At 44.7% G+C, this 25,803-nt stretch overlaps 1 protein-coding gene across 1 annotated transcript; it reads right to left on the bottom strand.

Moving 5' to 3' along the window:
- Positions 1–1,479: 1,479 nt before the first annotated feature.
- On the bottom strand, positions 1,480–24,452 carry INO80C (INO80 complex subunit C). The gene is made up of 5 exons (XM_014829363.3): positions 24,038–24,452; positions 8,774–8,884; positions 7,624–7,735; positions 6,610–6,677; positions 1,480–1,837 (listed from the first exon to the last, which is right to left on the bottom strand). The coding sequence occupies exons 1-5, from the start codon at positions 24,314–24,316 to the stop codon at positions 1,706–1,708; spliced, it is 702 nt and encodes a 233-aa protein (XP_014684849.1). The 5' UTR covers positions 24,317–24,452; the 3' UTR covers positions 1,480–1,705.
- Positions 24,453–25,803: the final 1,351 nt, after the last annotated feature.

Raw genomic sequence — 25,803 nt, 5'->3', positions numbered from 1 at the left:
GGCAGGGCTTCTCTTTCATCCCGGACCCTGGCCCAGGAGAGTCTGAATAGGCGGGTCTGAGGTAGTGCCCAGCACTCAGCATTAGAAATGATTCTGGGGCTCTATCCAACCAAGGGGACTTCATGGAAAAAAAAGTGGACCTGCCCCAAGTTTTCATTGTATAACAGAAGGTGGAAGCGAAGCAGGAAGGGCCCTTGGCTCACTTACTCCCTGTTTCCACCAAAAGGGAAACTGGGGGGTTTTCCGGGGCTGACTGCTGGCAGGAAGTGCGGGAGCATGAGCGCAAACCCAAGGAACAACCTCTGGACTTTCCGAGAACTTCAGTTTCAGCAGCGGCTTTCAAAGTTAGGTCCCTGGACCAGCAATATCAGCATCACTTAATAGAAATGCAAGTTCTTGGACTCCCACCCCAGATCTACTGGCTCAGACTCTCTGGGCGTGGGGCCCCCAATCTGTTACAACAGGGCCTCTGGTGATTGCAATGTTGTTCGGGTTTGAGGATCCCTGTGCCACAGGTTCAAATGCTTCAGTGCTCCTGGGCTTAGCAAAGTTCCCACCTCTCCTGGCCATTCCCTCAGTCCCTTTTCGCGGAGGAAGGGAGGAGAGCCACACAGCACCCCTCCCACTCTCACCACCCAGTACTGGGAAGGTGCTGACTGACAGGGGCTGCTGCGCCAGCAGGAAAGGAAGCCAGATTCCGGGCAGCTGCCACCTGCCCAGCAGGCTGTTCTCCCAGCTGACACTGCTTTGTTTTCCTTTTCTCGGTGCCTGGAGAGGGGTGCAGGAGGGGCTTTCCCTCCAAGAGAAAGGGCACCTGGGTGCCTAAACCCCCAAAGCAGAGGTGGCTCTGGCTCAGAAGCTTCGGGGTCTGGTTCCACTGTCCTCCCCAGAGAAATACAGAAAATAGGCTCAGAGGAACTCGGGACACATCTCCACACTCCTTCTCCTGGTCCAGGAGTGCTTCCTCTTCTCAGGGGATGGGGAAGCAGGCTTCGGTCAGAGGGGCAGCATCCTGTACCAGGACACAAGCCCTTCTTGGAAGGGGTGTCGACGTTTGTACCCCACACCTCCAGAAACGAGGCCAGGGCTGGTGATGCAGTCAGCTCGGCTGCTAAGACGAAATGCCACAGACCGAGTGGCTTAAATCCAGCTGTCTATCTCGGTTCTGGAGGCTGGTTCAGAGGCCGAGGCACAGGGCAAGGACTGGCCCAGTGCGACAGGGCGAGTCACTCAGCTCTTTCTTCTCCAGCCCCAAGTCTGGATCTCGTCCAAGCATTCTGATCAAAGAGAAAGATTAACATGCTCGAAAGAGTGAGTCACGGGGATCCGGAATAATCCAGCCCTGTTGTCAGGATCCATTGTTGAGTCTTCAAATGTGTTATAAGAGAGTTCGGAGCTTTGAAGCAAAAATTCGGGGACTTACTTGGGTTACATTAAAAGCACAATTTTATATTTTCTTGTCAAATAACTTTACTTGAGGCAACAAATGAAATATAATTTAATTCAACAGGAAATATCACACTTAGAGGGAAAACATAGAAAAAAAAAAAAGCAAAACCTTAAATTAAAGCCAAACATTCTTTCCAAGGCATGGCACTGACATTTCCAGATTGACAGCAGAATGAGTTTGTTTCCATGAAACAGAATCATGAGTCCAAAGTCTGCCTTTGAAACAGTTTTCCACTTCATCTCCGTTTCTCAAGGCTCAGGGTACAATGCTTGTGGCCTTTCTCAGGGCTAGGTAGCCAGTGACAACATCAGACGGCAGCCTCCGAATGTAAGAAAACTCTTCGATGGTGCTGAACCGCAGCTTGCTCTGGGGGTCAGTGTAGTTGGCCTGGATGAGAAACAGGCAGAGGGAAGGGCAGAAAGCTGTTGTTGGTGGCGATGTTTTAAGTGCAAGTCTAACATTTTTTTCTGTTTTACGGAAAGTGAAATATTTCTTCATCATGCTTTACTCTACCACCAAGAACACTAAATTGCTCACTTGGGCAAAGACTCGTTCATATTCCCAGACTTGAGAAATACTTCAGGGTGTGGACGGGAGGAAGAGGCATAACCACTGTCAGACACTAGGACCGTTCTGGTTGGTGCCTCAAGGTCTGCAAGGAACAGATCCCAAACTGAATCCATGATGATCCTCCCTCCCTGATCCCTGCCTTCAAACTCCTACCTGCTCCAAACAAATGTTCCAGATCTGTTCCCCAAGGCAGGGAGCGGCCCCTCCATGCGGGCTGGGCACACCCGCCCCTCCCAGCTACTGTCCACTGACTCCAAATGCACTCCTCCCCTGCTCTTCCATGCCCTCCTCATGCCACTTCCTTGGCTCCCTGGGTGACACTGCAGTGCTGGGCAGGCCACCCACTCTTCCACTGGAAGGGACTGCCGTCCTAACTTCAGCCATGGTCATTTACACCTTGCAATTCTGATCATGTCATTGCTCAGCGTGAAACCTCTCAATGGCTCCTCTCTGTTCTCAGGACAAAGGCCAAGTCCTCAGCATGGCTCCTCAGACCCTACAAGCAAGCCGGCGCCCTCCTCCTTCCCAAGCCTCTTCCTTAGCCACATGTCCCCACTCGCTGGTTCCAACTGCCCTGGCTCTCAGTACCCCCTCCTGTCATGCCCCATTCTCCTTTTCCTCAGGAGCGGTCCCCACCCTGGCCCACTCTGCTCAGAATCACTTGCTCATCCTTCAGGACTCAGCCTCCAAAGTCCTATCATCAAGGAAGCCTTATGCGCTCCCCTCCAGGAGGTCAGGACCCCATCTCCACTTGCACCTCACCACACCTCTCTCCTGGGGAATGCTTATCTCTGTTGCTTGTACGTTTATCATCTGCCTGACTCTCACTCAGGTCTAGGCTGTGAGGCTCCAGGAGGCAGGAAGCCTGTGGTTTGCTTATCACTGTGTCCCGGCTCCTAGTGCAGTGCAGAGCGCCCAGGGGGCCTTCAGTCAGTGCTGTACAACCAATGATGAAGGAAGGAAGGAACAAACAAACAGCCGATCAGGACAATCACAGAAAAGAGCGTTTGCTTCCCATTGACATATCTAAATTCTCTTTTGGTCTGTTTTCCCCATGTGCAAAGTGGAGAAGATAATCTACTTACTATATACCTCAAGGCACATGGCTTCTATAGATTTTGAAACAGAAAACATGAGGGTGAGTCATTTGGAACTCCTTTGGAAAAATTATACAAGATGCCTTTAAAGTCTAGACAGATAAGGTCCAATTACTCAAGTGTGGACTGTCTGCCCCAGTGCTGACGATCTCTGCGTGGACCGAGGCTCGCAGCAACGCCGTGTCTCAACAAGGGGGGCTCGGCTCCATGAAGAAGCGACAGGCTGAAGGGAACTGAGTCAGAGCTGTCTCATACTCTAAAACTTCTTCAGTCCTGCCACTGGGGATCTCCCTGAGCCATTTCGTGTCTGCATGTCAGGAAAATGAGATTATTCCTAAAAGCTAAGACTAATTAAAGCTCTCTATAAAATACAACTTTGATCCTTTGGCTTAATCTAGATATTGCCTTTCTGTACCACATTTCTTTTAATGACTGTAATATAATGGAAGGCTTAAAGAGAAAAACAGCCAAGTCCCTTTTAAGGGCTCCTGGCCATGAGGCAGTTAGATGAACAGCTGGCAGGGGGAGGCTGCCCTGCCGCTGTGAGCAGGGTGCAGGCATGTGCATCTGGCTTTGATCATCTGGCCTCCATATATGAACCAGCCCCGGCCCGGCTCCATTTCTCTGGCCGCCTCACTCCCACCACCAAACTGTGCTGAGCTGGCCCGCCCAAGTTCAGACCTCAGTGCCAAGGCTGCTGAATAAATAATGCAGAACACAGAGATACTGTGGCACCAACAAAAAGGTCACCAACAAAAACTTGCACAGATGGACCTCACCAGTGTGCTGAACAGAAGGAGGATGCCGAGTGACAGCCCAGAGTCGAACAAGTGAAGAATTGTCCTCCTGCAGTCTGCCCTCCTCCAGGTTCTGCCCCTGGACCCTGAACGAACCAAAGGCCACTTTCCCGGAGGGCAGCAGCGAACAGCTCCAAGGCCTCCTGGCTGCGGGGTGACAGACTGTCCACTGCTCCCCCATCTCACCCCGAGCCACAGTACTTTGCATAGCTTTGTAACAAGGGCTAAACACAAGTGTGACCTGCATGCCTTCCTGCCAGGCCCAAGCACAGGGCAAACAGTCACTTGGCCGGCCGGGAACAGGTGCGTCAGTGTAAACACGAGCTGGGCTTTATTTTTTAATTACGTTAACTTTAATTTATACAAGTAACAGATAAACAAATCCTCCTCTAAAAAGAAAAAGAAAACATTATGAAGAAGACTAAAGTTCCCTTTTACCACCGTCTACCATGCAAAAGTCCTTTGCCCTACCCTGAGGAACCATGGTTAGGTGGGCACCCTTCCAGACCTTGTTTATATACACCCTTGCACACACGTATAAACACACCAGAGAAACTGCCCAATTTTTTTGTGAGTGCGTATTGATTTTCACTTAAGTGGGACCAGGCTGTTTATACTGCTTTGCACCTTTCAGTAAACAATATGTCTTGGAAGTTTATCCATGTTGTTACATATACATCAAGCTCGCAGAATAGTATGAACACCCCCCAAGTCCTCCCCATGGCCCACCGCTGGCTGACTTTTATGTTGTTGTTGATGCTGTTTTATGTTATTTCTAATATTCTGCTAACACATTTTCTCACAAGCATTACTGCATGAAGCTCCTTGTGCAGAGTTTCTCCAGGGAGCTGCCCAGAGGGCAAATTGCTGGGTCACAGGCTTTGCGTTTTTGTCTCAACACGTGGTGTCAAACTGCCCTCCAAGAAATGCGCACCAATGCAGATTCCCCCCTCAAAACAGCAGGGTGTGAGGATACCCGCTGCTCTACGCCGCGAACAATCAAATGTCTTCATTTCTTCTCCCTGATGAGTCTTTTTCCTAATTATCAGGAAGGGGGAATATCTACTTAGTGGTCATCCGTATCTCCTCCTTGTACCTGTCTCTTCATATCCTTTTAGGCAATTCTTCTATGGGGTTGGCTTTCAATGATTTGGTGGAGTTCTCTATATATTCAGAATTTCTTAATTCTTACATACAGTGGCACAAGAGGTTGCCTGTCATGACAAGCCCTTTGCCGATGGCATAAAGGGGCCAGGAACAATGCTTCTCAGGATGATTCTCATGCCTCCCATTGTGTGAAAGCCATTGCACCACAGATGCACTGCCTGCTGATGGTGAGGATAAAATACGCTCCAAGGGGCCACCCTCCAAGTCTGGCCATAAACCACAGCTTCCATGAGCTCAGCACAAAATGTCACAGGGAGAAATTTCCACTTTGGGCCCTAACAGAATAACTGGTGCCAGACTAGCTCTCTTACCATAAGCAACTATTAAAATGAGTCAAATACATGAGACAACTATTTTCAGGCAGTAGACAAGAGATAGCGTAAGACTACAACATATCTCTCAAGTTGAAGTCCCCTCAGGGGGCATTTAGGAGGAGATACATGCCTGTGAATGGATGTGAAAAAAACCCATCACACACGCACACACCATTTTATCGCACTTCCACTTTCCCTATCGTTCTTTAGGATCACTCTATTTAAGGGTCTATGTTAAAAAGTTTGTAGTACACTGAGGAGTGTGTGCTCTCTGGAAGAAAAGCTAAAACATATGACTAATTCAGAGAGTATAAGACTATTTTAAAAAATATAATAAAAACTCAAATCTTTCCCAAAGTAGAATAGACATCATTAATTCAGTTTGTTTCAGAAGTTGGAGTCATACATTTTCATACAAAGTAAAGCATTTAAATGAACGGTATGAGGTTTAAAAAGTGAAGTGCCTCATTATTTCTACAGTAATGAGAAAAAGCCCATTTCCCGAATTTAACACTGATGAAAAGGATGAAGAAGGTGAGCTGAGAGTCCCACACTTCGCCTGCATCCGGAGAAGAAGGAAATGAGGTGCTCAGAGGCTCCTGAGGTTTAGCGACTGGCCCATATCCCACTCGTCCAACTACGCTGCTGGTTTTCAAACTGTGTTCCCCAGAAGCACTCTAGGGTCACTGTGGTGGGGCGTGGGGAGAAGGTCAGAGCACCAGACCCACATGGGACCGCAGTGGTAGGTGGGCTCCAGGAGATTCTGTAAAAGATTTCATTTGGAAAAGGGGTTCTGATGCTTAAAAAGAAGTTTGAAAATGACTACTTTTACCGTAGTGCCTCTTTAGAGAAGTTTAAATATATTTTTAAAAAGTGTACTATCATCCCTAAAATGCAGGGAATTTTTAAACTTCAGCAGTAAAAAAAAGAAACAGTTGTTTCTTTCATGTTATCTCATATAGTTAACGAGCAGAGGAAAGAGAAATGAAACCTGGGTCTCCTGCTTTCTGCAGCAATCCTCTCTCCAGGCTGCCCACCCAGATGCCCCATGTTGCAGCTCGTCTAAAATTAATGTGTCATCACTTCCACACAAACCCATTACCTCCTCAAAGTCTAGAGCATCCAGGCAGGACCAGTGGTGGTCAATATTCAACATTGTCTAAATCTTCATTTTAATTCGGTGTTATAAGACATAGAGATGTAATTATACTCACAAGAAGTCCTGAAACATCAGAATACTTCTTAGCTGGTTTAAAGGATGGAGGAGCATCAATACTGAAGTCTGGGGGGACAAAAAAGAAAATAACTAAACTGGCTTCAAAACATTCAGATCCTTTCCCTTTTTTTCTAAAATATGGTTTGATAATATTCCTGAAATTTTTACTTTGTGATTAAGTACTCACAGCAGTCTCTGGGGAAATAATGCCGTATATGTCATAGACCAAGTGTGGGCTCCGGATCTTGCTCTGCCCTGTCCCCAGGGACCCCCTACTCCACCAGAAGCACCGGAAGCTCATCTGCCCACCAGCCACTTTCACTGTGTCAGGCTACATGGGCTGGTGGTGGTGAGATGCCAAACAACCCACTGACTGGATCTGAGCATCCGGACACCGGAATGTCCACACCCAGACAACTACTAGCTCACTTGTCACCCGTCTGAGTCACCCCAGGAAAGAGGTGCAGTGGGAACGGAGACACAGGGAACTTGAACCTGTACTTTCCAATGATGCTGAACAGAACATATAGCAGCGCTTTACACATATTTGGAAACACTGCGGCACAAAGCATTTACTCTGAAAAACACCGGCTCAGCGAGTACAACAGAGTTGGCCTTTAAGGTGGTGGTCAGAAACCCTCGCAAATCTTGGGCAACTTTGTTCTTGGAAACAAATTTTAACAGTAGCCCTTGATTTTTGTCTAACAGAAACATTAATATCTTTTCTAACAGAAACACTAATATTATCATATCTGGACCTATTTCTCCAGGTGGAAATGTTAACAGTGACACTAAAAACCACACATCCATGACCACACAAACAGATTAAACACAGATATAGTTACGAGGAAATAGACACATAATCTCTTTACATTCATGCCACTCTAAAATTCCTAAGCTAAAAATGGTGTCCTACATTAACGCAAACACAATAAAATAATAAAAGAGGTTTGTTAAAAGAAAGTTCCTAGTCCAAACATTATAAACACATAGAAGGCTCTCGACAGCTCACAGTTAGGATCGTTCAGTTGCCATGGCAACGCCCTCTCAGCAGCGAGAATTTGTTTCAGGTTCTTCCAGGTTCTATTCTTCTTGCCAGCTACCGCACCACCATGGCCAGAGTGCTCGAATTAAAAGCATGGGTGAGAAGAAACAAAAATCAATGGAGACTGCCATTTCAGAATCTGACATTTATGCTTATTCATAATTATAACATGCCCCTCATTCTGTCAGCAATCATTTATACCCCAAGGCTTTTTTTTTTTTTTTAAGTATTATGCTGTACACTTTAATCTTCCTTATAAAAAACAAAGCTTTTGGATGGTCAAAACTCAGGAGTTAGTTAGGGATGAAGTAGAAATAAAAAGTTATTTTTTTTTCCATGCACATAGCAAATCACCTCCCGTATTGGATCTAACTTTAGAGAATTCACTCATGAACTTCCATTACTTTAAAATAAATTTACTACAAAGTTAGATTTAAACTCATGATCACATCTCTAAACCCCCTTTTGAGGGCAAGTCTGCCTGCAAATTACTGATGATCCTGGAAAACCCAAGTAAGCCTCAGTCACGGCATGGCAAGCCTTCTGGAAATTCTTTTTTTTTCCTTTTCGTCCTATGAAGATGACAAAATAAAATGGAAAGAATACTAAAATCTGTTGCAGGCATTGGTAACACCATATTTTCAAAACTAATTAATGAAACATCTTTTAATGGTATAAACTGAATTGCTGTCATTTATTATACTCCTTGAGGACGAAAGGAAGAGTAGCCTGTTTCTGCTTTACAGCACAATAGTTTAGATTTACTTAAAGAAACTAATGAGGTGCAATCTTCTTTTCGTTAGTTATTTCAAATCTCATCTAAAACTTATGTGAGACCAATGCAAAGGGAGGGTGAACAGTCATCATGGAAATGAACCACCCTCCAAATAGGATCCCTTAACAAATTCCACAAGGGGCACCCAAATCCTCGGGAACTGGCATATCAGGAGAGCAACAACAAGGGCCCTTCTGCTCCTGCCCCACCCCTCCCACAACAGCCCATGACAGAGAAGGTGGCAACTGGGACTGATGCAGAAGGGGACACCAGTGCCTAGCAAGATCAGAGGCCGACGTATGGTGGTTTGGTTTTTTATTTATAAATACCTTAGATGCTTACCACAAAGTTGGGATCCTTAAATGGCAAAGGTTTGGCAGCCTTTTCCATAGGTCCTGTGCTAAAATCAGAGGGCACCATTTTATTCTCACTCATGGCTTCCATGCTGATACCCTTAAAACACAGTAAGAATAGCATGAGGTCAGTTTCTTTCAGCTGAGTTCCCTAACTCAGCTCTCAACAAGATCTGAGATGATACTACAGGACATGCAAGGCAAGACAGTGTGCGCAAAGCTCCGGCAGGTGGCCTGCGCCAGAGGAGGGCGTGCCAGACCAGGAGCAGCACCTGCTGTGCAGAAGCCACAGGAGAGACAGCTGCTACGTTTCCCAGCTCCCCTGTGTGCCAAGCCCAAGGATGGGTGTCCTATCTGAGCTGGCTCATTTAACTCTGACAACCACTACAAGAAAACTGAGGCTCAGGGCGATGGTTCAAGGCTACACAGTGATTATCTTTGGATTCAAACCCAAGTGGGGCCAATTCCAAAGCCCCCGCCACCCCCATGACACCACATGGCCCCTACTCCTGCTGATCTTACCAAATTGTGTCTTGAAACATTAAGACAAAAAAGGTCCAGCCGCTTGAAGGGTCATCATCCAGAGAACCCAGGCTAGAGCTGTATGCTTAGGGGCACAACAGGACATGGGCATTCTGAGGGAGGAACATAGAGGGAGAGGAGGCTGGAGGGCAACGGAGTCAGCTAGCTGAGGCGAGAGTGCGCTGAAAGCAGGCTAATATGCTTTAAAATAAAAAAACTTTTTAATTTTTTTTCAGATTTTTAAATTTTTTTCCTTTTTCTCCCCAAAGCGCCCTGGTACATAGTTGTATATTTTTAGTTGTGGGTCCTTCTAGTTGTGGCATGTGGGATGCTGCCTCAGCATGGCCTGATGAGCAGTGCCATGTCCACGCCCAGGATCCGAACCAGTGAAACCCTGGGCCACCGAAGCAGAGCGCACTAACTTAACTACTCGGCCACGGGGCTGCCCCCCCCCCCTTTTTTTTAAATATATGTATTTTTGTGTGTGTAAGGAAGACTGGCCCTGAGCTAACATGTGTTGCCAATCTTCCCCTTCTTGCCCGAGGAAGATTGTTGCTGAGCTAACATCCGTGCCAATGTTCCTCTGTCCTGTGTGGGATGCTGGCACATCATGGCTGGACGAGCAGTTCTGGGTCCACGCCCCGGGATCCGAACCTGCTAACTCTGGGCCGCCAAAGCCAAGTGTGCAAACTTAGCCACTACACCCCCAGGCCAGCTCCAAAATAAAAAACCTTTTAAGAAAACAATCACAAAGGAAAAACAAGCCAAGGTAAGAAATCACTTCTGATTTGTAACACAGTTTCTAATCTTCCCAGACTGCAATAAACTGTTTTCTAATTGATATAAAATTTACATACAGTGAAATGTGCAGATCTTAAGCGTAGGTTTCATGAGTTTTGCCAAATGTTTACACTTGTGTGAATCACGTCCCTATTGAGATACAGAAGATTTCCATCAGCCCAGAACATTCCCTCATGCCCGTTCCTAGTCAATACCTTCCGCCCTCAGGGACAACCACTGCTGATTTCTACCCACATTACCTATTCTAGAACATCATATGAGTGGAATCTGACAGCACGTACTGTTGTGTTTGGCTTCCTCAGCTCAGCATAAAGTTTTGGAGATCACCCATGTTGCTGCATGCATCAGTAGGCTGTTTCTTTGTATTTGTATACTACTCAGCAGAGTAGTGGTCCACCATATGAATTTACCACAATTTGTTTATCCATTTTCCTGTTGATGAACATTTGGGTCATTCTCAGTCTTCTACTATTATAAATAAAGCTGCTGTAAACATTCTGTACAAGCCTTTGTGTGGACATGTGTTTTTACTTCTCTTGGGTAAACACCTAGGAGTAGAATGGTTGGGTTATGGACTAAGTGTTTAACTACTTAAGAAACTGCTAGATCATTTTCCTAAATGGCTGCCCTCTTTTACACTCCCAGCAGCAATGTACGAGAGTTCTGGTTGCATATATACATATTCCACCACCACTACTCCCAGCACCCTACAATGGCATCCATGTGGTGGGAAGGACAGTGGTGAAGACAGGGACCACTGCTGAAATAGTTCTCTGAAAGGTCTCTTCTCAAACGCCTTCCCAGACTCCTCCTCAGGGTCTCTTTACAGGGGCCTGTGCTCCTCCTCTGTTCATGCATCTCTTGTGTCTGGACTGCCCCTCACCTCATCCTCCCCCTATTCAGTCTTTCCTAACGTTTCTCCCCTCCAAGGCTCAGCTCAAGTGTCAACTCTCTAAGAACTAAGTGGCCTCCAATTTCTCATCCTTTTCCTACCGTCTGTAGCCACAAGCTATCTTTCTCTTTCGTCTCTCCTTTTCTTCCTTCCCTCCCTCTCTCTCTCCTGACCCTTTGCCCCCCACACCGTCCCCCCTTTCTCCCACAGTCCTTTGCCCTTATCTGGCACCTTCCTTAGCTCAAGCTTCAGAGGAGGGACTCTGTAGTGCCCACTCCATTCTCTACAGCACAGTCAGTGACACACTTCTAAATGCAAGCTTGATGTCACTCCCCTATTTACAACTGTCAGTGATTCCCACTGCCCTTGGGATTAGGAACAAATTCTGGCCTCCTCTCCAGCCTCGCCTCTTGTTCACCCTCCTTCCTGCATTTTGTATTTTCTGGTGCAAAATCCATGAGTCATTTTCTACACAGCACAAATAGTTTCCAATGTTTCCATTTTCATTTAAGCTTTACTAAAATTATTTTAATCGCGATTACTCCACATCAGTTTTAACTTTACAACAAAGATTAGATTTAGCATTTTGTACATAACTAAATTTTATTGCCCTTGTGACTTTTCCTTCACTGTCATAGCACGTCTGCCAGGTACACGTGTACTGGGAGACCAATTTGATGAGGCAGATTTGATTCTCCCATCACATTGAATCAATAACCAACGTTACCTCGTGCGGTTTTAGCCAGTTGGCAATGTTATTTCATGTGGACTATTTGTAAGAGTAATATCTATTATAAATTCCATCTGTGATTGATAGTTTGTATTTATGTCTCAGTCAATGAAAACAGCAGCTTTGTGAACAACAGACCGGAAGAAGGAGAGACAAAGTGCAGAGGTATGCGGATGAGGGAAGGGAGCGATTCAGAGTGGGAATGCACAGAGGGGTCAAGACATCCGGCTTCACTATAGGACTCAGTCTTCTGTCTTCTGCATCTAACCTAGTGCTGGCATAGAGTAAACACACAATGATCACTGACTGATTAACTGGAGTTAAGGAACAAGATAGCGCACCATAACTAAACGCCAGCATCAGTGTGTAAGATGTATTGGCTCTGGAGTTTACTGCAAGGAAGCATCTCCGGGTGGGATGCAGTGACTGAACACAAAGGAACACAGGGAGGATAATTCAAAAACGACTGGGCTTGATTACCGACGGGGCAGAGGGAACAGGGAAATGGGAAGGGAAGGGAAAGGAGTAAAACTACTCTAAGAATAGCTTTTTGTAGTTTTGACCTTTTGAACCATGTTGAAGTTTCACATACTAAAAATAAGAATAAATAAAACCAACAAGGATGGGGCAGCAGATAGAGAAAAGAAATACAAACAAAATAAATCAACCTAACTGTGTTTTGAATGAATAACACAACCACACTGAAGGGGAGGAGGGGGAATTTGGGCACAGTATGTCGGCAGTAGAGCCTAAGGTTAAAGGCACAAAGAACCATAAACAGTTGGTAGGTTTGTTTCTCACAAGGGTACAGGTTGATAACTCTGAAACTACTTTATACATATTCTAAGATGAAGTAAGTAAGGAATGAGGGAAGGCTAGAGTGAGCCCTGCACCAGTGGACTGAAATCAGAGGTTATCAACAGAACTCATGGTCTTGAACATATACACAGACAGAGAAACACAGCTACAGAGGTGGGGGGCATACACACACACGCCTATACCTCCTAGTTCTCTCCACTGAGAGGGCTAGAAACAATGGACGATAGGCACACCAGTGTTCAGATCCTGGTTTCTAAACATCATTCCCCAAGAACTAGTGATCCTTGAAGAAATGGCGGATTCCAGGGCTGGGGCAGGAAAGTATGAGATGAGCCTTGTGGTGCCAGAAAGCAAGAAAATACCGTATTAATTTGCTAGGGCTGCCATAAAAAAATAGCACAGACTGGGTAGTTTAAACAACAGAAGTTTATTTTCAACAGTTCTGGAAACTGGAAGTCCAAGATCAAGGTGTCAGCAGGTGTGGCTTCTCCTGAGGCCTCTCTCCTTGATCTACGGATGAACATCTTCTCACTGTGTCCTCACATGGCCTTCCCTCTGTGCACTCGCCACTGTGGTGTCTCTTCCTCTTCTTATAAGGACACCAGTCATATTGGATTAGGGGTCCCCCCTTAGGACCTCATTTAACCTTAATTACCTCTTTAACAGCCCTATCTCCAAATACAGTCACATTGTGAGGGGTACAGGGGGTTAGGACTTCAACATATGACTCTCAAGGGGACACAATTCAGTCCACAACAGCATTCTCAAAAAATGATGGGAGTATATTAAAGGACACAAGAGTCAGTTTGAAGAGGCTTCCAGTAGCCGAATCTATAACAAACTCTTACGACTCAACAATAAAAGGACAAATAATTCCATTTTACAAAGGGAAAAGGATGTCAATAAACATTTCTCCAAAGAAGATATACAAATGGCCAGTGAGCACATGAAAAGATGTTCATTGCCATTAGTCATCAGGGAAACGCAAACCAAAACCACAATGAGATATCATTTCACACCCACTGGGATGGCTATAATCAAAGATGCATAATAACATGTGTTGGCGAGGATATGGAGAAACTAGAACTCTCATACATTGCTTGGGAGAACGTAAAAGGGTGCAGTCACTTGGAAAAACAGTTTGGTGGTTTCTCAAAATGTTAAATATAGAATTATAATATGACCCAATAATCCAACTCCTAGGTATACACCCAAGAGAAGTGAAAACATATGTCCAGGCAAAAACTCATACATATTCGCAGAAGATTATTCATAAGAGCAAAAAGTCCAAACAATCCAAACATCCATCAACTAATGAATGCATAAACACCATGTGTGCCTCCATATAGTGGAATGTTATTCAACCATAAAAAGGAATGAAGTACCGTACATGCTACAACATGGATAAACCTTGAAAGCATTATGCTCACTGACAGAAGCCAGACACAAAAGGCCACATATTGTATGATTCCATTTATATTGAATCTAGAGTAGTCAAATTCATAAATACAGAAAGCAGATCAGTGGTTGTCAGGGGCTGGCAGGAAGGGGGAATGGGCAGTGATTGCTAATGGATAGGGGATTTCTTTTTGGGGTCATGGAAATATTCTCAAATTAAATAGTCGTAATGGTTGCACAACTCAGTGAATATACTATACGCCACTGAATTGTACACTTTAAAAGGGTGGATTTTATGGTATATGAATTATATCTCAATAAAACTGTTACAAATAAAAAATAAGTTTATGAAAGAATGAACGAATAAAGCTAGGAATGGACTGTAACCCATAGAATAAAACGAGAATCAATGAATACAAATACTGATTTTAAGAATGAATAAGTGAATGGGAGAAAAGAGAAAGCCCTTGCTCACAGTAAGATTCTGATTAATAATTGCAGAAAGAATAAAAGAATTAGAAAGTCACCATTTGGTAACCACCAGCATAATAACTGTTTCAGGCAAGAATCATCCACGGACACTAACAGTGGGTAGCAAAAGTATGAACAGAAAAAACATATTTACACAGTCTCAAAGTAACTCCCCATAAGATACTTTAATACAAACAGAAAATTAATAAGTTTACCATGGAGAAACCTGGCAGACACCACCTTCCTAAGTGCTCAAAGCTAACATCAACAGTAATGGGACATATTGACATCACGTGCCACAACACGATGCACCGAGAAGGGGACATCATCACTTCTCCCCCCTTGCCCAAAATGTATTACCCAAATCTAATCATGAGAAAATATCAGACAAGCCCCAATTGAGAAACATTCCATAAGATAAATGAATGGTGCTCTTCAAAAGGGTCAAGCTCATGAAAGATAAAGACTGAAGAACCGTTCTACATGAAAGGAGACTAAAAATGACAACTAACTATGACATACGATCCTAGATGGGATCCTGGACCAGACAAAGGACAAGAATAAGGTCTGTGTATTAGGTACCAGTGTTGCTTCAAAGTTAATCCCCTAAATTTGATACTGTACTGTTGTTATGTAAGAGAACGCCTCTGGTTTTAGGAAATCCACATGGAAATATTTAGAGGATTTTTAAAAAAATGGAGTGGCACGGAACCCGAGGAAGAAGTCGCAGCTGGTCAAGAAGAGTGACAGCCACCTGCTCTTTCAAGGTGATGGTCCAGGGGCAAAGGGGAGAGCACAGGCCCACTGGCTGGAAGGCACATGAGGGGAGTAGGTCTAAGGAAACCTGCCAGTGTCGGAAGAAGGAAAGGGGCCATTCTCCAGAGGAATCTAACCACACTTCATAAGGGTGCTCCACAAGACTACTCAGTGAGGAACCGGCTGATGGGCGTGAACTTTCAGGAGGCTGGGCCTACAGGGTGGCCTAAATTAAGAGAGAGAGAGAAAAACCACCCTCAGAACTGCGCAGTGAGCACCACATCAGAACAGAGAAACCAAAGGGCTACGGATGACTCAGGAGAAACAGGCAGAATGCAAAAGAGGTTTCCTGGGCCCAGACACACTTTAAGTTTCAACTTTATTGTTGGAGTTTTTCACAAAGAAAATGACTACTTATATAATGTTGTTTCCATCTGGGAGAAAATAAACAAACGGAACTGCTAAAGAAGCAAAGAGGAGATACTCAAGAGAAATGAAGTAGCAGGCCCCAAGGCCTCCAGTGGTGAATCAGAAACATCCACAGAACGTGTCCACCTCACAGAGTGCCAGCCTCAAGCAGTGGCATTAGCTTTTTCTCCTGCATCAGAACTGCTGAAAGACTGTATTTCCCCCTTTCTCTTCATGCCTCTTCCCTCATTCCTAATGGGGAAGCTCACAGGTGCTGTGTGCACAGTGAAATCCTGGGAAGGAATACAGGGCATTCTTTTGACATAGGCTGTTTGTTCCCAGGCTCCAGGAAGACCCAGGAGGACACCCGCAGGCAGAAATGCTTCACTGAGACTCCGGCAGGTGGCGCTGCCCCAGAGGCCACTAAGAAAAGCAGGTAGCTCAGCAAGTCCATGTAGGTCGGAAGGTCTTGGAGCTCTGCCAGGGGAGAGGATGCACCGTCAGACAGGTGCACCTGCTGAGAGGAAGGGGAAGGTGGTGGGAAGAGAGGACCAGAAGTCTGTATCAGCATTCCGGGTGGCACGCTAGAGAAGAGTCAAGAAGGGAATGAAGATGATGCGCTCAAGTGCTGGATTTCCAAACAGACCCTTCCTGCTTGTTCGGTCCTTCCATCCTCTCCTCTTCCATTCTCAGCAGGGCCAGAGCCCCACTGAGGAGTCAAGCTGAAGAAGGGGTAGAGAAAGGAAGCCACTCCAACGTGAACTGAGCCACATCATTCCAGAGCTGCACCCTGCCTCTGAAGCAGCAAGGGCTCTCTTCCCTCTCTGACAGCCTCTAAAAGAAAATACCATATGATCCAGCTATTCCACTACTGGGTATTTATCCAAAGAACATGAAATCACTAATTCAAAAAGATATATGCACCCCTATGTTCATCACAGCATTACTCACAATAGCCAAGACGTGGAAGCAACTCAAGTGCCCATGAACAGATGAATGGATAAAGAAGACATATATATACACACATATATAATGGAATACTACTCAGCCATTAAAAGACAAAATCATGCCATTTGCGACAACATGGATGGACCTTGAGGGCATTATGTTAAGTGAAATAAATCAGAGAAAGACAAACATTGTATGATTTTACTCCTATGTGGAAGATAAACACATAGATAAGGAGAACAGATTGGTGGTCACCAAAGTGGAGGGAGGTGGGGGGAGGATGAAAGGGGTTAAGGGGCATATATGTATGGTGATGGATGGAAACTAGATTTTTGCTGGTGAACACGATGCAGTCTATACAGAAGCTGAAATAGAGTGATGTACAGCTGAAATTTACACAGTGTTATAAGCCAATATGATCTCAATAAAATAATTAAAGAAAAAAAAGAATACCCCATTCTGGACAGACTCAGAACTGGGTTTTCTGCTTTTCCTTCCTCTTTAACCCCGCCCTCCATGCTACTGCACCCTCATCCTCCCTTCCCGAGCCTCCGCTAAGCTGAAACTCTGCGTCTGTCTGTGACGGGATGAGTGGGAGAGACCGTCAGCCAAAGGCAAGATTGAGTCTGTGAGGCTGGGATGCAATAAAATTGAAAATGATGTACAGTTTCCATATTACTAAACCACTACTGACGTTAAGAGACTTTATGAGATGAACTGTCCCGTCCCAAGACATGAACGCCCTAAAAAGAGGAAAGAAGTAACGCCTAGCACTGAGGGCTGTCCCGCCTCTGCAGCACCAGAAGAGCTGATGTAAGTCCTAGGGAAGAGAAACCTGGCCCGCTATCAAAGAAGCACACGCCTGCCCCAAGCTGAGTCAGGGAGGCCTCAGCTCTGCCCAACTGCAGAGCCCAAATCGATGGCTTCGCCTCTCCAGACAGCAGCCTGCCTGCCTCTGACTCAGACATAAGGATAACCTGCACCTTTAGTCTGTGGCTTTGTCTTATCACTAAAAAATCAAATGCCCACTTACATCTACCTAATAGTATTCTAGATTCAAACAGCCGACCCCAGTCTAAAACAGCAGGGTTACTTGAAACAGCAAAACTGGGAGATGCACCCCAAATATTCAGGGAAGTCAATTAAATAAGAGGACTTAATTCCTTAAGACGTCTATCAACATAGAGAAAGGTTCATGAAATAATCCTAAGCGAAAAGCAGGGGACACAATGTTATACATCAAATGCAATTAGGAAAAACTACAACTACACGTACGAAACACAAATTATAATACTTGGGAAGAAGACTGGGTGACTTTTTACATCCACTTTAAAAATAGAAAAAAAGGAACCTATAAAACAACATTATCATGATTTCTTTTAAAAGTTGGGGTAGAATGATGATTATTATTATTTTTTTTTTTTGAGGAAGATAAGCCCTGAGCTAACTGCTGCCAATCCTCCTCTTTTTGATGAGGAAGTCTGGCCCTGAGCTAACATCTGTGCCCATCTTCCTCTACTTTATATGTGGGACGCCTACCACAGCATGGCTTGCCAGGCGGTGCCATGTTCACATCCGGGATCTGAACTCGCAAACACCGGGCCGCTGAAGCGGAACGTGTGAACTTAACTGCTGCGCCACCAGGCCAGCCCTAGAATGATTATTTTTAGATGAATAAATCACATCAGTCCAGCATTCTCCGGCTGCCTCCAATTACAGAAGTCTGCCGTCACCTGCACTCTGCGCTAACCTTCTGAAGAGGCAGCTGCTATCACCCAGCTTATTGAGATGTTTTGTTAACTTCTTAACCATTGCAAATTGGTCTATCATGTTAACCCTCAGTCTATGGGTCAATAAGGTTTCTCCGCAGATTTTATCAACTTGAATAAGCATTTGAAAAGGCTAAAATGCCCTCCACTGATCTAATAAAATTCCCCCCAAAAGCATTTGTCTGCAGCATGGATTTGGTTATATCAGAGACCTAATTACATCTTCTAAGGTGGAGAGTGATATCAAGAGAGGCAGTCAAGAAAAAAGAATGTGGACTCTTGACAGTCCACCTGGGTTCCAATCCTGACTCCACCATTTGTTAGCTGTGTGACCTTGGGAAAGTTACTTAACCTCTCTATGCTCCTGTCTCTTTATCTGTAGACTTACAATTCACAGAGGGCTGTTTGGAGAATTAAATGCGATAGCACTTAAAAAGTGCTTAGAACAGTACCTGATACATAGTAAATGCCCAGTAAATATTATTACTATTTATCATGATTTCTTTCACTTTAGCACAGTGTATCTGTTCTCCAACCCAAGTTAGCACTAATCATTTTGAAAGTATCATAACCAGAATGGATGGGAGATGGCACTATCCAGATTACGACATTACTGACCAATAACTATGTGAGCTACACTGAAAATATAAACCCAGAGAATTGTAATTCTGTGACAGTGTGTACAACTCAGCAAGCATAAACACAATAGCAATTTCTGCTGAATGAAAGATTCATGTTGATGAAATAATAAAATTGTTTCAGTGTTACTAAACTATTTAACACGATTTCCTAGGACTGACATAAAGGAGACTTCTATAAATGCTTTGCTCATCATATTTTTAAATCAAAAATATTCCCTTCAATTTCGGAGGACTTCCAAGCATAAAGCCTTTTAAATTTCTTCTATTCACTCAATTTTACTCTAGAAAGAGCACGCACATTCTGGAAAATAAAAGCCACCTTAAGAATCCATCAAGTTATTTTCGCCAATTTCAAAAAAGCCCTCTAATATCTATGTAAATGTCCTGTGTAAATTTTTAAATCCCACGAAAGTTTTATGGACGCTGCTTTTTTGTAAGAAATGAATCAAAATAGCTGAAACTATTGAATCAGGGAAATTTAGATACTGAAAGATCTATACAGTCCCTTTAACTCAAGAAATACAATCATTTCTATAAAAAAACATTTATTTTCCACTGATGAAAGCTTGAGCAACGTGAGACACATGCACAGCCCTGAAGCTGGAAGGCCTTCCCCCTCCAACCCCACCACCCCTGAGAGTCCACCTCCACCCCCTCTTCCTCCCCACCTCTCCTCCTCCACCATCGCCTACCTGAGTCCTCATCTTCCTGTGTCCCACCACACTGGGGCACCAACACGAGAGAATACATATATTCTTTGGTACATGGTTAGAAATTACTATCTTATTCTAATTGTTTCATATATGGGATAGGTAGAATTCTAAGATGGCTCTCGGGAATCCCGGTCAGTGGTGTACACACACCTTCTCCCAGATATTCAAGCAAACACTAATGTAGGTACTGCTGTGAAGGGGTTTTGCAGATACAATTCAGGTCTCAAGTCAGCTCTCCTTAAACAAAGGAGACTATCCAGGTGGGCCTGCCCTAATCATGTAAGCCCTTTAAATCTGGGTTCAGAGGTGAGAGACAAGAGAAGTCAGAGATATTTGAAGCACGAGAGGGATTTGACGCAAGACAGACTCTCCATAGCTGGCTTCGAAGATGGAGGCGGCCACGTGGCAAGGAACGTAGGCTGACAGCAAGGAGACAGGGACCTCAGTCCTACTGCTGCAAAGGACTGAATTTTGCCAACAATCTGAATGAGCCTGAAAAAGATTTTCCCCCAGAACCTCAAGATAAGAAACTGGCCCAACCAACACTCTGATTTCAGTTTTGTGAAACCTTGAGCAGAGAACCAAACCCTCACATTGTGCCAGGACTTTGACCCACAGAACCATGAACTAATAAGTAGTCGTTTAAGCCACTAATTTGTGGTTATTTGTTACAACAGCAATAGAAAACTAATACAATATATGAATGTCACTCTCTCCTCCTGGGAGATTTTTGGGAGGGCAGGGACAAACTATAATCCTTTGAAATGTCTTAAGCATACTCCTGGGGACAGAACAGAAGTAAATCACAATAAATTCTTGCAGATGGAACTGAACTGAAAGGCTGAGCAAGGGACGCAGATAAAGGTCACCTCAGAAAGATTCCAGGCAGCACTCAGGGCAGCACTGTGCTAAGGCCTGCATATGCTGGGGAACAGGGGACAGGATCGAAGCCTACATTAGAGCAGGAAAAAAATCTAACACTCCTTTCTGGAGACAGATGTCAAGTTTTTTCCTTCCCCATGGGATTCTCAGGGTGGGAGGAGGGTAACTGGTTATATACCTCATTAGTTAAACACCAGCTGGGAAGAAGAGAGCAAAGGTAAAAGAATTCACTATTAACAGGGGAAGCCCTACTCTCTCCAGCCTGAGGGTTTGCTGAGGCTGCTGAGATGGATAAGACCCACAGGGATTCCCTAGGCATCCCTTCCCCTCAGCAAGAGCTCTAAGGCCCCCAGAGCTGTGATTTCTCCCAAGTTGGGTTACTGTGGATTTTCAGCATCCTGAAGGCATCTGGCCACTCTCTGAAGTTTGCTGTGGTGGGATTTGATCAATGCTACCTTTAGCCTCAAAACAATCATTCCTCCCAATACATATCAACTACATTCCTCAGTCTTGGTACAGTTGGATATCAAAATGCACCATGCACACACTGGGATAAAGTACTCACAATGCGTATATCTGGCAAAGGACTTCAATGAAGCGTGTATAACCACATCAAACTAAAAAGCTTCTGCACAGCCAAGCAAACCATCAACATAACGAAAAGACAACCAACGGACCGGGAAAAGAGACTCGCAAACCATACATCTGATAAGGGGTGAATAAGAATTCATACAACTCAACAACAACAAAAAAACTCACTGAAAAATGGGCAGAGGATCTCAACGAACATTTTTCCAAAGGAGATATATAGATGGCCGACAGGCACATGAAAAGATGTTCAATATCACTAATTATTAGGGAAATGCAAATCAAAACCACAACCAGATATCAGCTCACGCCTGTCAGAATGGCTATTATTAAAAAGATAAGAAATAAGCGTTAGAGAGGATGTGGAGAAAGGGGAACCCTCATACACTGCTGGTGGGGATGAACACTGCTTCAGCCACTATGGAAAACAGTATGGAGATTCCTCAAAAAATTAAAAATAGAACTACTGTATGACCCAATTATTCCACTTCTGGGTATTTATCCAAAGAACATGAAAACACTAATTCGAAAAGATGTAAGCACCCCATGTTCATTGCAGCATTACTCACAACAGCCAAGACTTGGAAACAACCTAAGTGCCCATCAACAGATGAGCAGATAAAGAAGATGTGGTATATATATACACACAATGGGATACTACTCAGCCATAAAAAAAGATTAAATCTTGCCATTTGTGACAACATGGATAGACCTTGAGGGTATCATGCTGAGCAAAATAAGGTCAGATGGACAAAGATTAATACTGTATGATTTCACTTATATGTGGGAGATAAAACGAACAAACACAGAGATACAGAGAACAGACTGGTGGTAACCAGAAGCGAAAGGGGGATAGGAGGTGAACGGGTAGAGCGGGACTAGACTTCTGGAGGTGAACACAATGTGGTCTATACAGAAGTTGAAACGATGCACACATCAAATTTATATAATGTTATAAACCAATGTTACCTCAATAAAAAAGAGTATATCAAGAACTCCTACATATTAATAATTAAAAAAAAATAACCCAATTAGAAAAACTCAGGCATTTCACAAAAGATATCAGAATGGGGGGCTAGCCCTGTGGCCAGTTGGTTACAGTTCCGCACACTCTACTTTGGCAGCCCAGGGTTCGTGGGCTTGGATCCCAGGTGTGGACCTATCTGACTCATCAGCCATGCTGTGGAGGCATCCCACATACAAAGTAGCGGAAGAGTGGCACAGATATTAGCTCAGGGCTAACCTTCCTCACAAAAAAACCAAAACAAACAAACTAACAAAATATTAGAATGGTCAATAAGCCTAAGAAAAGGTGACTGATATCACTAGTAATCAGAGAAATAAAAATAAAACAACAATGAAATACCACCAGACAGCCATCAAGCTAAAATTAAAGATGGACAATGCCAAATATTGTTGAAGATGCAGAGCAACTGGAACTCTCACACTTTTTGGTGGTGAGAATGCACAATAATGCAACTACTTTGGGAAATAATGTTTAACAATCTCTAACTGGGTTAAACGTGTGTCTACCTCATGATCCAGCAATTCCACTATTATCCATCTACCCAAAAGAAGTGAAAGCATATATCTACCCAGACTTGTACAGGAATGTTCAGAACAGCTTATGTATAAAATCCCAAAAACTGTAAACAACTCAAACGTCCATCAGTTGTGTGGTATGTTCACACAGTGTACCAGATACACTGATACAGGTAATAACATGAATGACTCTCAAAAACATTGTTTCACAGAGAAACCTAAACAGACATAAAAGAAAATGCTCTCTGTAATTCAATGTATATTCTGTTCAAAAACGCAAAGTCAATCTATAGTGAGAGATGTCAGAATAATGGTTACCTCTGGCAGGGAGAGAAGAGAGTACTGACTGGAAAGGGTCACCAGGGAATTTTCTGGTGCTCTTGGAAATGTTCATCTTGCTCCAGGTGCTGGCCACATAACTGCATACGTATGTAAAAAGTCATGGATCTGTAGTCTTAAGATTTGTGCATTTTTGGGATGCAAATTGTACCTCAATAAAGTATTTAAAAAGGAACCCCAATAAAAGCAGTACCAATTACCAATGCAAGAAGCAACAGGCAGTTAACATCTCTAGAACCTTGTTCTGGGTGAAAGACGCCAAACCACGTGCTGGAGAGGACAAAGTAACAGACTCCATCTTTGCAAATAAAGTGCGGGAGCCAAGAAAAACATTAATCTAACCAAGCCACTCCTCTGCTGAAAATTCTTTGCTGGAATTGCGGAGCCTAGACTGTCCGAATATGGTGAAGTCTCTGCCATGCACTGTGCTCAGCGCTTTCCGACCATGATCTCATCGAATCCTTGGAACAACCTCATGAGGTAAGACCAAACTCACTTTGGGATGGGGAAACTGAGGGTCAAAAAGCACTTTTCTGAGGATGAGGGCAACCATCCGTTTCTATACATCTTGGTATTCCTCCCTGTAGGACATCAGGGAGCTCTGCACCTCACAGACACTCGGTCAATGTCTGTAGACTGGACCAAGGCGAGATACGCTAACTTCCGATGGACTGAAACTCAACAGAAAGAAAAGTCCTGAGCCTTGCTCTAAACGCCACCTCGACGGGAAGGGCGATCCTTCTGCTAAGACAGCAATAACCTCCCCACCTCTTCTGCTCTCCTCAAGGACAACGCCATGCGAGTGGTTCTTTAACCAAATCCCACAAATTCAAACGAAGCAAAAAGCGCTTCATTTGCAGCAGAAACCTGCACTACCAAACCAGAGCCACCGCAAAACCAGGCGCATGCGCCCCGCCTCCGCTCTGCCCCGCGCAGGCGCACGCGCACTCACTGGGCCCCGGACCCCGCGCATGCGCTCTCACCCCGGCCGGCACGGCCCCGCGCAGGCGCAGGGTAGGCGAGTGACAGCGTACCTGCGCAAAGCTAGAGGCAGACACTTTTTTCTTCTTACTGGCGCTATATCCCCCGGCGCTGCTGCCGTTGTGGGAAGGACTGGCGGGCCTCTTCTTGCTGTTCCGAGCTATCCCTGGAGTGGAAGGGGTGGCCACAATGGGAATTTGAGCCGCCATTCCTACCCTGAGTCTGCCACCTCCCCCCACTCCCCACTGCTTTCCCTGTGCAGGCCCTGGAACTGGCGGCTCCCGTTGCTTCCGTCTTGATGCTTGAAAACCCGGCCTGGACTCGCAAAGCATTGGCTGACTTCTCTCGGCCGAGAGTAAAAGGCGGAGCTCGGAGCTGTGGGTCCTTTCCGGGCGGGAAGGTGACACGGGGCGGCGTCCTGCTGCTCCGCGCCGGGAGCCTGGGCACGTGGTTGGAAATCCCCAGTGGTTGAGGAATAGAACATCTCGCGATCTTTTTCTAATAACCGGGTTTTTAAAAATTAATAACTATGTTGCCTTTTCTCACGTTAAGTCGGAAGATTAATCACTTTTGATGTCTGTAAGAGTAAACTTAGGATCATTCTCAGTGGACTAGACAGACCGCCAAGCTGCTAGCATTCTACTTGGTCACTGCCTTCTCGCACGGAAGCAGTTTGTGAATCAGTGGTGCCCAAAGGGACTTGAAGAGTAGAGTGATTCCTCAACTTTTAGGGCTCAAAAACCCCTGTGAGCGTGTAAGCCCCTCCCCCCACACGCACCCCTGAATGTTTACGGGCATACACAAAATTTTACGTACAGATTTCAGGGAGTTCGTAGATCTGCCAAAACCTATTCATGAACTTCGGTGGAACAGTCCGTCCCCATTGTTATTTGCCACATGCTACTCTACTTCAGAAGCTTTACGACATAAACCACATGGTTTATAATTGGTCGGTTAATGTCTTTTTTGGCTTCTGCTAGAATGTAAGCTCTATGAGGGGAAGGCCAGTTGTGTTTGCTCACTTTTCTTTGCTAGGTTCACAGTACCTTGCAAATCATTGGTACGTTCTAAGTATTTTTTGTTAGTGAAGTAATTAATAAATGAATGAACCCGCTGCAGTAACTAGTTGAAGCTACTGTGTTCTAATACAGGAAAGTGGCATATATGGATCTGGATATTTGAAGGAAATAGGCTTTAGAATGACTCAGGTGAGAGAGAACAGTTAGGGAAATGCAATAATGTAACTGACATCTTTTCTCCTTTGGAGAAAGGAATGACCTACCAGTGTTGAAATGTTCTCTTCTGGGCCGCAGTCTCCACCCAGTCCTCACCTAAATCTAGTCTTCCTTATCCCTTATCCCAGTAACTGACAACTCTAACCAGCCAGTCACCTAAGCCAGAAACCAGATATTGACCCTAGGCCCACTCTCTCTACTATCCTACCCTCCTCCCATTCCGGTCGGCCAGCCCCTCAGCTCACTTCTACCCTGGTGAATCCATCTCCCCTCATCTGGATCCCTGCAACAGCCTTCTGATGGAGATTTGGGCCTCCATCTTTTCCTAATCCTCTCTAATCCCAGTCCCTCCTTCACACTGGCTGCCAGAGTGGGCTATCTAAATCACAAATCTAATCATGTCGCTTACTTTCTTATATTCTTCACGGACCTTCAAGGTGAAATCCAAAGAACTTTTTACCTTGGCGTATAAGGTCCCTCAGACCTGGGCTCTGCCCCCTTTCCTTGCTTCATTCCAAACACTTAATTCCCTGTGCTCCAGCGAAGGACTGTTTCCTAAAGTGTATTCTTCTCTTAACTCATCA

This window comes from Equus asinus, chromosome 7 (genome assembly GCF_041296235.1).
Source record: "Equus asinus isolate D_3611 breed Donkey chromosome 7, EquAss-T2T_v2, whole genome shotgun sequence".
NCBI classification, from domain to species: Eukaryota; Metazoa; Chordata; class Mammalia; order Perissodactyla; family Equidae; genus Equus; species Equus asinus.
Note: the sequence above shows the minus strand (reverse complement) of the source record. Positions and strands in the feature narration are given on the sequence as shown.

Bases quoted from the DNA above. Each gene is read 5' to 3' on its own strand.
- INO80C (XM_014829363.3), bottom strand. From the start codon at position 24,316: ATGCTTTGCGAGTCCAGGCCGGGTTTTCAAGCATCAAGACGGAAGCAA. The intron at 8,885-24,037 runs GTACGCTGTCAC...CTGTGTTTTAAG, and splicing joins CTGCCTCTAGCTTTGCGCAG to GGTATCAGCATGGAAGCCAT. The intron at 6,678-7,623 runs GTGAGCTGTCGA...TTGTCCCCCCAG, and splicing joins GCAACTGAACGATCCTAACT to ACTTCAGTATTGATGCTCCT.